This window comes from Pteropus medius, unplaced genomic scaffold, assembly GCF_902729225.1.
Source record: "Pteropus medius unplaced genomic scaffold, Ma_sr-lr_union100, whole genome shotgun sequence".
NCBI classification, from domain to species: Eukaryota; Metazoa; Chordata; class Mammalia; order Chiroptera; family Pteropodidae; genus Pteropus; species Pteropus medius.
In genome coordinates, this window is record NW_024356248.1 from 247760 (window position 1) to 258894 (window position 11135).

Sequence of the window (11135 nt, forward strand, 5' to 3'; positions counted from 1 at the left end):
CGTGGAGAACGTGACCGACCTGAAGAAGAACTTCAACCGGCATCTACATTTCACACTCGTGAAGGACCGCAATGTGGCCACCCCGCGGGACTACTACTTCGCGCTGGCCCACACCGTGCGCGACCACCTCGTGGGGCGCTGGATCCGCACCCAGCAGTACTACTATGAGAAGGACCCCAAGGTGTTGCTTGGGGCTCCCTGAGTGGGGAATGGGCCTGGGGCTCCGCCAGGGGGCTGAGAGACCTTGACCAAGTGACAGCTCCTTCCTGGGGTCAGCGTTTTCTGCAGCAAAATAAAAGGACACTCCAGGTTCCTAAAGTTGGAGGATCCAGGGGTGCCAGATGCAGTGGGTGTGGGGGCAACCCAGAGGGGAGAAGCCTGGGGCAGGGGCAGATTGGGGCCTCAGGTCAGGTGGGCTGGTAGCAAAGGGTCAGTGCCCACTCAGCGAGTGGAGGGGCTGCTAGTGGGCAGGAAGACCTCTGTGAACTGGGGCGGACCAGAAATGGAAGAACATGTTATTGAACATGTGTGTGGTGTGCCTGGGCAGCAGGTGGCGCAGAGTGGGGCAGTGGGATCAAGTGTCTTTCGGGGTCATCTGTAAATGTCAGCAATATGACGGTACTGGGCAAGGGTGAGAACTGGACAGGTGGGTGAAGTAGGGAGGGGACCCAGGAAACCAGGAGACCGGGTACCATCAGCATCCTGGATCTGGGGGCCTCTCTGTGCCCTTCTGGGGCCTGAGGCTTGAAGGCCAAGGGGAGCCGGGCACTGCGAGGACAGGAGCTGTTTGATTCTAGCCGTGAGTCATTGTATGACCTTGAGCAAATGACTTTCTCTGGGCTTGGCCTTGCCTTTTCTGGGAGCATTTGGAGGTACTTCTCTATGTCCTGACTCCCTGCCGGGCTGTTGCTAGGCTTGCGTGTGATGGAAGGGGTTGCCCCATCTCCCACGCGCCTGAATCCCTGGGGTAGATAGGGCAAGCCCCCGTTTCCAGATGAGGAAACAGGCTCAGAGGAAAAGTGATTTATCCAAAGTCAGGAAGTGCTGGGACTAGAATCTTACTTGTTAGGTCCCAAAGCCTAGGACGGGAAGAGAGAAAATGGAGACAGGGCCGGGACATGCTGGGGCCCAGGAGTGAGGCAGCAGGTGAGAGAGGCATAGGCCCAGCTGAGCAGAGCTAAGTGCTGGTTGGGAGCCCTGACCCCCTCCCCCTGCGCATCCGTCTCTCTGGCAGAGGATCTACTACCTGTCTCTGGAGTTCTATATGGGCCGGACTCTACAAAACACCATGGTGAACCTGGCTTTGGAGAACGCCTGTGATGAGGCCGTCTACCAGGTGTGGAGGTGGGAGGGGGAGGGCAAGCCTTAGGGATTAGGGTTTTGCCTGCCAGCCCTTAGCCCTGACTACTGTCACACCCTGCCCCCCCTAGCTGGGCCTGGACATGGAGGAGCTGGAGGAAATCGAGGAAGATGCGGGGCTGGGCAACGGGGGCCTGGGCCGACTGGCAGGTGAGTGGGCAGGGTGACAGAGGACGGACGGGGTGGGCAGAAGGGTTCTTTGGTGCTGGGTCCCTGACACCCACCACCCTGCACACCCCTAGCCTGCTTTCTGGACTCTATGGCAACACTGGGTCTAGCTGCCTATGGCTACGGAATCCGCTATGAGTTTGGGATTTTTAACCAGAAGATCTCTGGGGGCTGGCAGGTGAGTAGCCTTGGGCCCTGACTTTGTGGGGGCCCAGAAATGATGGAGGGGACCCCCATTTGCTCGTCCACCTCTGCATAGACCCAGAACCAGCCCCACCCAGCCTTGATGAAAAGCATCTTTGCCCCTTTCACCTGGCTCCAAAGCCAGCTGGTCACTCCAGGAACAGGTGGTTCACACCTGTAAAACCTCTTGAACTCTCATACACATACCATGTCCCATCGGATACCGCACCAGACCAGTGGCACATCCCGGAGTCCTTAATTTACACCCTATATAGGGCATGCCAGGCCACCTCCCTTGCCCTTCTCACTGCCCACAATGGTGTGAGTCTGGGTCTAACACCGCCTTCCTTTCTCCCCTGACCTGCCTTGGGCTCAGATGGAGGAGGCTGATGACTGGCTTCGCTACGGCAACCCCTGGGAGAAGGCTCGACCTGAGTTTACGCTGCCTGTGCACTTCTATGGCCGAGTGGAGCACACCAGCCAGGGGGCCAAGTGGGTGGACACACAGGTGAAAACAAAGCATGGGAATGGGGGGAGGACCCAGCGAGGGTGAAGGAGAGGAGGAGGCTCCTAGAGAAAATAGGGAGACGCAGGGGAAAAGCCTGGAGGCTACTGGATCCAGTGCTATTTCACAAGAGGACACCAAGGCTCAGAGAGGTTAAGTGAGTTGCTTGAGGTCACACAGCTAGAGCCAGGAGAGGCTGGAGACAGGATCACAAGGGAGCCAGGCCAAATGCAGAGCCTGGGAGGAGAGAGGCTGTCCCGTTCCACCGATGCCCCTCCCCTGACCTGGTTCCTCTTCACAAGACTCATCAAAGAATAATCATGGCGACTTGACTTCCCCACACATCTGAACTGGGGGCTTCACAGGGAGCAAAGCAACAGGCCAGAAAGAGGGAGAGGGGAGAAAATAAAGCCTTGGGAGGGGGATTGACTTGTTCAAGGCCATATTGCAAGTTAGGGCGAGCGCTAAAACCAAACTGGGTATCTGAATCCCAGGTCAGTCAGTCCGCTTGCTGTGGCTGCAGGTCATCGGCCTCCAGATGGCTGCACAGAAACCGTTGGGCTTTCAGAATCGGTCGTTCGTTCCGCTGTCATCCATGCTAAGGTTCAGCAGGGGCTCTGGCTGGTCATCTAGCTGTCTGTTCTTGGGCCAGTCCCTACCTTCTCTGAGCTGCAGCTTCCACTTGGTTCCAGCTGGGGCTACTTAGTGCTGGGGAGGAGAGGTGGGAGTGCCCTTGGCCCAGTGGCAGCAGGCAGTTATTGGCAGCAATCGTTGGTGCTTGCTAATTGTGGGAGATGAGGCCAGCATTAGTCACTGCTCGTTAGCCCTGTGGACGACCAGGCATAAGCCTTTTGGAGGGACTTGACCTCTTCGACCCCTCCACCCAGGCCCCGGGATCCCTCAGCCCTATCGTGCATCCAGAGTGTCCTCGAGGTTGTGCTCAGGCCGGGCAGGCCAGCTCGTCCCCGTCACTATCACCCGGCCACCAACAGAGCCCCACCTTGGGTGCTGGGCTTGTCATAGCCTCCTCCGCAACCCTCACAACAGCGCAGCAAGACGGGGCTGGAGATGTGGGAGACACTGGGGGTATCCTCTGTGGATGAGGTCCAGAGAGGCTGATGCATTTGCTTGTGGTTACCCAGAACTGGGACTAAACCTTGGGGTCGAGAGTTGGCTGAGGCAGGGACAAAGCTTGGAGTTCCAGTTCCCAGGACCCCACGAGTCAGACACGGCAGATGCCCGGCTCCTGACGCCACCCTGGGTGCCCTTGCAGGTGGTGCTGGCCATGCCTTACGACACGCCTGTGCCCGGCTATCGCAACAACACAGTCAACACCATGCGCCTGTGGTCTGCCAAGGCCCCCAATGACTTCAACCTCAAGGACTGTGAGTCCAGCTGCCTGTAGTTAGCGGCTCCCACCCACCCCGCCTCATACTCAGCCCAAGCCTGACCCTGTTGCCACTTCTGCCCCTCAGTCAACATCGGTGGCTACATCCAGGCTGTGCTGGACCGAAACCTGGCTGAGAACATCTCTCGTGTCCTGTATCCCAATGACAATGTATGTCATGTCGCCTTCTGGGCCGGGGCTAGGAAGTCGGCGTGCATGGGAGAGGACAGGAGAGGGGAGGGACATTCTCTGGTACCCTAGTCACACCCAGGGCCCCTGTGTGTCCTGTTTGTCCCCCCAGTTACGTGAGAGGACACCTGAGTCCTGGGGCAGCAGGTTAGGGTGGGCATTTTGGAGGAGCTGTTCTCCGGCGATGCTCACAATACTCCAGGTCTTTGTGTGCCTCGCTCCTGACACTGTTCCAATCACAACTTCTTGGTGGGGAAAAGACCCCGGGGTCTCCGAGATGGGGGTGGTTCCGGACTCAGACATCTTGGTGTGGGCGGAGTCTCTCCTGGCCACACCCACAGTCGCGTCAGGCCGTGCCCCCACCACCTTGACTCTGCCCTACCTTACGCTGTCCCCAGTTCTTTGAGGGAAAGGAACTTCGGCTAAAGCAGGAGTACTTTGTAGTGGCTGCTACACTCCAGGACATCATCCGTCGCTTCAAATCCTCCAAGTTCGGCTGCCGCGACCCCGTGCGCACGAGCTTCGATGCCTTCCCGGATAAGGTACGAGGCTGCAGGGAGGGCCGCTCTCTCCACCTGCTGTGATGTGCGCCCCGCTCTCCCTTCCAACCTCAGCCTGCCTGCCCATTTTATAGATGAGGAAGTGGAGGCCGGCAGGTGGGGGCGTGTGTGAGGGTGACCTGCTCAGGACCATCAATTACCAGGCACATAACCTGAGCTTCCTTCCTCCTGCCCCACAGCCGCCCCATGAGAGCCTCCTGCTCAGCCCTAGAACCATGCGCAGCCCTTGGAGGGGACTCTGAAGGGGCAAAGGACAGTGACCATGGCCCTGGTTTGCAGCCCAGACTGACTCCCTGCCTGCCTCCCCCCACCCCAACAGGTAGCTATCCAGCTCAATGACACCCATCCTTCCTTGGCCATTCCCGAGCTGATGAGGATTCTGGTTGACCTGGAGCGGCTGGACTGGGACAAGGTGGGCTTCAGGACCCCTCCACACCTGCCTGACTCTCTCCTCAGGGTTCCCTCCCCAGTCTGGGGAGTGGAAAGCTGTGAGTGGCGCCCTCACTGAACATACGGCAGTGTGAGGCCCAGGGGGCGGGGGCCCTAGAACCTGGCACCACAGAGGCGGCCGGCTCCTGGCTGCAGAGTGTGTGTGCAGAGCCACAGGGCTTAGGCCCCGGGGGGCCTGACTCCCCATTCTTCTGCCAGGCATGGGAGGTGACGGTGAAGACCTGTGCCTACACCAACCACACAGTGCTGCCCGAGGCCCTGGAGCGCTGGCCCGTGCACCTCATGGAGACCTTGCTGCCGCGGCACCTCCAGATCATCTACGAGATCAACCAGCGCTTCCTCAACGTGAGCAGAGGAGGCATGGGGCCCGAGAGCTAGCAGGGAGGGCTCTGGGCAGAGCTCGGTGGGTACGGGGCTGGGGCCCAGGTCCTGTGTCCCTGTCCTAACTCTGGGCTCTCTTGGCACAGCGGGTCGCAGCTGCGTTCCCAGGGGACGTAGACCGGCTGCGGCGCATGTCGCTTGTGGAGGAGGAAGCAGTCAAGCGCATTAACATGGCCCACCTGTGCATCGCTGGGTCCCATGCCGTCAACGGTGTGGCTCGCATTCACTCTGAGATCCTCAAGAAGACCATGTGAGACCCCGCCCCTCCCACTGGGCACCGCCCACTCCAAACCTCAGTCGCTTATAGCAGGGGTCCCCAACCCTTGGGCTGCGGACCCGGTACCTGTTAGGAACCAGGCTGTACAGCAGGAGGTGAGCGGTGGGCCAGCGAGCAAAGCTTCACCTGTATTTGCAGCCGCTCTCCAGCGCCAGCATCGCCGCCTCAGCTCCGCCTCAGATCATTAGGCATTAGATTCTCATAGCAGCCCCGGTCCCTGGTGCCAAAACGGTTGGGGACCGCTGACTTATAGGCCCTCCTCCTCACTGCACAGCACAGATGGCACCCGTCTAACAAGCACTACAGACAGCCCTGATGTATGGTTCAGTCCTGTCCCCAGACGACCCCCCCTCATACATATGCAGCAGCACCCCTCACTCCCAGGCCTCTTTCATCAAGACACCCTGATAGGGACCCCGGAAGGAGGTCTTTGTCCCACAGGGATGAGTGGTGACCCACTAACCCCATCCTGCAGCTTCAAGGACTTCTACGAGCTGGAACCTCATAAGTTCCAGAATAAGACCAATGGCATCACCCCTCGGCGCTGGCTGGTTATGTGTAACCCAGGGCTGGCAGAGGTCATCGCTGAGGTGAGAGGTCACCCTATGGCCAGTAGGGGTCAATATGAGTCACTGCAGAGATCAGCTGGGTGTGGTCCTGTAGGTGGTTCACTGCAGGGGGCGCAGTTGAGGGCTGAAATCCTTGTCATACTGTGTTCCCCAAGCCTTGCATATGCTGGGAGGAGGGGAACCATTTTCCTATTTGCCTGAGGATGTCCTACGGGCTAATGGAGGCCCTGGCTGTGAAGATCAACCTGGTAGAGTTCACAGTCTAATGGAGGAGGTCATCAATAGGTCACATCGGAGGTGAGACTGGGAGCAGGGACTCAAGGTCATTGCCTGTATGAGGAAAATTCCAGGAGGAAGTCCTACTGGGGTCAGCTGAAGGTTGAGAAGGGAGGAAGATGGACATTTACAGACCACACCCCAGCTGGGGAGCTGAAGGGTTGCTGTTCGCAGTGTATAGGGCTTGGATGACCTGGCAAGGGGCCCCTCTATGAGGGAGGACAGAGGGAGGGCATGGGCCTGAGAGCCATCTTCCCATAGCGCATCGGGGAGGACTACATCTCAGACCTGGACCAGCTGCGTAAACTGCTCTCCTACGTGGACGATGAAGCCTTTATCCGGGATGTGGCCAAAGTGAAGCAGGTGAGGAGCTCGGCCAGCCGGGCCCCCTGTGTCAGGCTGTGTCAGATTGGAGGGCCAGAAGTCCGGGTCAGGAATGGCCGATAGAGCTCATCTCTCCTGCAACCTCGGGTCACTGGTAGAAGCTGCGTGGAGTCCATGGTGGGAAAGCATCGTCGGATCTCATGCGGACATTGATTAGCAATGTCTGCCCAGGTGCAGGAGCGGATGAAAATGGCATGCAAGCCCTCTATCCTCTACCTTCCTGGGAAAGAAATGAGAATATCTGATTTCCTGAGGCTGAGGCCTATTGGTGAGCTCTCCCCCTTCCCCCGCCTTCAGGAAAACAAACTGAAGTTCTCTGCATATCTGGAGAAGGAATACAAAGTCCATATCAACCCCAACTCGCTCTTCGACATCCAGGTGAAGCGGATCCATGAATACAAACGCCAGCTCCTCAACTGCCTCCACATCATCACCATGTACAACCGTGAGTGGCAGGGACTCTGCACTGTCTCCTGGTTCTCCCCTCCGTGTACCTCCTCGCATACTGCGTGCTTCCTAATCAGTATCTCCTTTGGCCTCAGGATAGCAATGGGGACATAGGATTATCCCTATTTCACAGATGGGCAAACTGAGGGGGAAAGGACAGATCTGAGGTCTGAGGTCCCATAGCAAGTGATTGCCCCAGTCAGGTCTACGGCCTCCTGGCTTAGGCCCTGACTGAATGGGCACTGTTAGGAGCTACGACGGCTCAGAGAGAAAACCCAGCCCACTTCCTTCCTCCCTTTCTCCACAGGCATCAAGAAGGAACCCAATAAGTTTTTTGTGCCTCGAACTGTGATGATAGGAGGGAAGGTGAGAAGCCGGGCCACAGACCATGGCTCCAGTCCTTTGATATCCAGGTTTAGATCAGACTTGGCTGAGGGGAGGGGGTCGGGCCATGGAGCTGACTCCAGACCACGCCCACACAGGCTGCCCCTGGGTACCACATGGCCAAGATGATCATCAGGCTCATCACTGCCATTGGGGATGTGGTCAACCACGACCCGGTAATAGGAGACCGACTCCGCGTGATCTTCCTGGAGAACTATAGAGTCTCACTGGCCGAGAAAGGTGAGGTGCCGCTGACGAGGACCCTGGGGAGGCTCTGATTAGTTCAGTGCCTGGAAGAGGTATTAGTCACCTCTTTCTGGGGTACTTGCACTTTAAAGAAAAATCTGGAGAGGGAAATGCTGAAACGATGAGGATGTCCCCCTAATGGACTTTCTGGCAGTACAGGTGAAATTCCGTGGTGATCACTAAGTCACACAATGGAGCAGGGTGGGGGGAGTCCAGGTTAGACCCTAGATGTTCAAGAATCAACCAGAGTTGGGGGTGAGAGGGAGACTCAGCTGGTGAAGACCGGAGGGTTGGGATGAAGAAGACCGAATCTGACTATGCCTAGGGCCAGCCTGACTCCAGAGTCCCCGGCTGGGGTGGGATTCTTCCCAGAGCTGAACTCGTGCCCCTGCTGCCGCCCCACAGTGATCCCGGCTGCTGACCTCTCTGAGCAAATCTCCACTGCGGGCACTGAGGCCTCAGGCACTGGCAACATGAAGTTCATGCTCAATGGGGCTCTGACCATTGGCACCATGGATGGGGCCAACGTGGAGATGGCAGAAGAGGCAGGAGAGGAGAACTTCTTTATCTTCGGCATGCGGGTGGAGGACGTGGAAAAGCTTGACCAAAAAGGGTATGGGGGTCAAGGGCTCCAAAGTTCACAGTCTATGGGTAGGAGGCACCCAGGTGTGGCTGCCGGACGATAGGACTGGGAGCAAGAGGTTTGCCTAAAAAAGCTTCTCAGGCCGCACAAGGTCTTAGTGATACCATCGGGATTCTGGAAAAATTTGAGGTAACTTACAAAAAATAAGGTTAATAAAACGGGAAAAGAAAGAAATAACACAGAACTGAAGGAAAAGGAAAATTATATCAGTCCTGAGATAATATTATTTCTGGAATTAGAAGTAAAATGAAATTCTCAGTTCCCTGGCAGCCATAGCAAAAAGGGAAATATGAACATAGCAGTTAACTGTGCTTGTAGCCAGAAATGCAGTTCTTCAGAGGAGACATTTTCCTGGCATTATTTTTTAAAATTTATTTTATAATATTTTTCTTATCATAAAGCAGTAATGCTCATTAATTGGAGAAATACAAAACCACAAAGAATAAAATAACTGTCATCCATAATTTCATCACCCAGATATAAAGCTAAGTTCTCTTTTTCTACATATGTATTTATATGTGTGTGTATGTATGTGCATAGTTTTTAAAAGTTGGAAATAATATATGTACAATTTCGAATCATGATATTTATCATTGGAGTGGCATTTTCCATGTCATTAAATAGTCTTCAAAGTTATTTTAAATGTTTGTATAGTATCCCATTCTATAGACATGCCATGTTATTTAACCAGCTCTATGTGGTTAGACATCAAGGCCGATTTCCCGTTAGTATGAATATCACTGTCATGACCGATTTTTTACATCTCTGTCCACATCTCTTGTTTCCTTAAGATAATTATTAGAAAGGGACATTTCTGAGTCAAAAAGCGTGAGTTCTTTAGGCTCTTAATACATATTGCCAAATTGCTTTCCAGGAAGTTGGTACCCACTCCCCCAACAGCTTACGAAAGCTGCGAATTTCTCACATGAGGCTTGACTAGAAAATTCAGGCTTGGTCCTTTGGACAGGAGGGAAATGTGAAATGTTTTGAACAAGGTCTGACATGTTCAGAACTAGGCTTCAGAAAGACAGGGTGGAGATTGGACTGGAGGGGGCAAAGTGCAGGTGGGGGACCAATGTAGGGGCTAACACCATAATGCCCCCACACCTGCAGCAGGCCAGTGCTGGGGGTGAGGACTAGGGGCTTTGTTGAGGAAGTGGCTCTGGTTTCTGTTTGGAACAGAGGAGGAAAGGAAAGAGATGAGACTGGCCTTAGGGACAATTTTAAAATCGGTGGCTGAGGGATGGATTGCACTGTCTCAGAAAGTGGAACACGGGGGGAAAGCTCAGTGGGACAGTCTGAGTTTAAGGACATTGCTGAGGGTATACCTGTTGGCTCTTCCTGGCGCCCAAAGGCGAGGGCAGGGTTGGACTTGGAAAAAGCCATTGGTGGAGGAAACACACTGGTTGGGAGTCGGTGGTGGTGTGTGTGAGGACGAGCACTTAGTTTGGGGCCCTGGCTCTGACACTTCCTTTCTGCCCTCTCCAGGCCTCTCTCCTCGGCCACCCAATGGGGGATAAAAAGCCAAGGAGAGAAGGGAGAGGGCCTCCAGGGGAGGAACTCCAGTGGCAGCTGCAGGGGGGACAGAATAGGCTGTCTCTGGGGCCTAGGACTTTCAGGCCCTTTTCTGGAGGAGGCAGGACCCCCTTTCCCAGGGGCTGACCACAGCTCCTCCCCGCAGGTACAATGCCCAGGAATACTATGACCGAGTTCCTGAGCTTCGACAGATCATCGAGCAGCTGAACAGCGGCTTCTTCTCGCCTAAACAGCCCGACCTGTTCAAGGACATCGTCAACATGCTTATGCACCATGACCGGTGAGCTGGTTGCCCAGGGAATCATGCAGGTGGGGCTGCTGGGCTGAACAGGGCTTGGCACGGAGGGGAGGCTGGACCGGGGTCCTGGGTAGTTGGAGCCAGTTCCCTCCGAAGCAGCATCACTCTCCAGGTCTCCAGAAGTCCATCTGGACAGAATAGGCTTTGTCCTTCACTTCATGGAGCTTCCTGCCTCTGCATTCCCCTCTAGGTTTAAAGTCTTTGCAGATTATGAAGACTACATTAAATGCCAGGAGAGAGTCAATGCCCTGTACAAGGTAAGGGGTCCTGGGCGGGGGAGGGGGGGCCCTGGCAGGGCTTTGGTGGCCACGGCTGGGATGAGATGGAAAGTGGGGATCCCACCGGCAGAGTGAACCCAGAGCTCCCTTTTGGCCTATAGAACCCGAGAGAGTGGACGCGGACGGTGATCAGGAACATAGCCACTTCTGGCAAGTTCTCCAGTGACCGCACCATTACCCAGTATGCGCGGGAGATCTGGGGCGTAGAGCCTTCTCGCCAGCGCCTGCCAGCCCCTGATGAGATGATGTGAGCCTCCAGACCAGATTCCAAATCAGCCCTTGAATCTTTGTAATCCCTTGGGCCAGCCCCGGCTTCTCATCCGGAGAGTGGGGTACTGGAGTTAGATCTTTAAGCCTCTTCCTGGAACCCACATTTCTCTTCAGCCTTGAGGTTCCAGTGTCCAGCGTGACTGAGGACACTGCTCTCATCCCGTCCTCGGGCTTCCTGCCCGCTCCTATTTTATGGGTCTGACCAACTGTACCCCCCCCCCAATAAATTGATTCTCCTTGGGAGCCTCAACTCCTCTTTCTGTTGGGAAATATTTTTAGCTTTGGGCCGGCACAACGGCAGCTGCCTTACCCCCACCGGCGGCAGGTGCGTCCCCTCCGAAGAGG

The 11135-nt window shown here is 55.7% G+C and overlaps 1 protein-coding gene across 1 annotated transcript; it reads left to right on the forward strand.

Annotated features, from left to right (window-relative positions):
• Nucleotides 1-6: 6 nt before the first annotated feature.
• PYGM (glycogen phosphorylase, muscle associated) lies at nt 7-11038 on the forward strand. Its single transcript, XM_039860183.1, has 20 exons — nt 7-181; nt 1235-1336; nt 1431-1509; nt 1602-1705; nt 2087-2218; nt 3489-3600; nt 3691-3773; nt 4190-4333; nt 4671-4763; nt 5000-5146; nt 5269-5432; nt 5935-6049; nt 6566-6667; nt 6986-7133; nt 7443-7501; nt 7618-7759; nt 8171-8378; nt 10090-10224; nt 10433-10499; nt 10622-11038. The coding sequence occupies exons 2-20, from the start codon at nt 1265-1267 to the stop codon at nt 10769-10771; spliced, it is 2256 nt and encodes a 751-aa protein (XP_039716117.1). The 5' UTR covers nt 7-181; nt 1235-1264; the 3' UTR covers nt 10772-11038.
• The last annotated feature ends 97 nt before the right edge of the window (nt 11039-11135 follow it).

Coding starts and splice junctions, on each gene's coding strand:
- PYGM (XM_039860183.1), top strand. CDS start 1,265: ATGGGCCGGACTCTACAAAACACCATGGTGAACCTGGCTTTGGAGAAC. Junction 6,050..6,565: donor TGGCAGAGGTCATCGCTGAG/GTGAGAGGTCAC, acceptor ATCTTCCCATAG/CGCATCGGGGAGGACTACAT. Junction 7,502..7,617: donor CTGTGATGATAGGAGGGAAG/GTGAGAAGCCGG, acceptor ACGCCCACACAG/GCTGCCCCTGGGTACCACAT.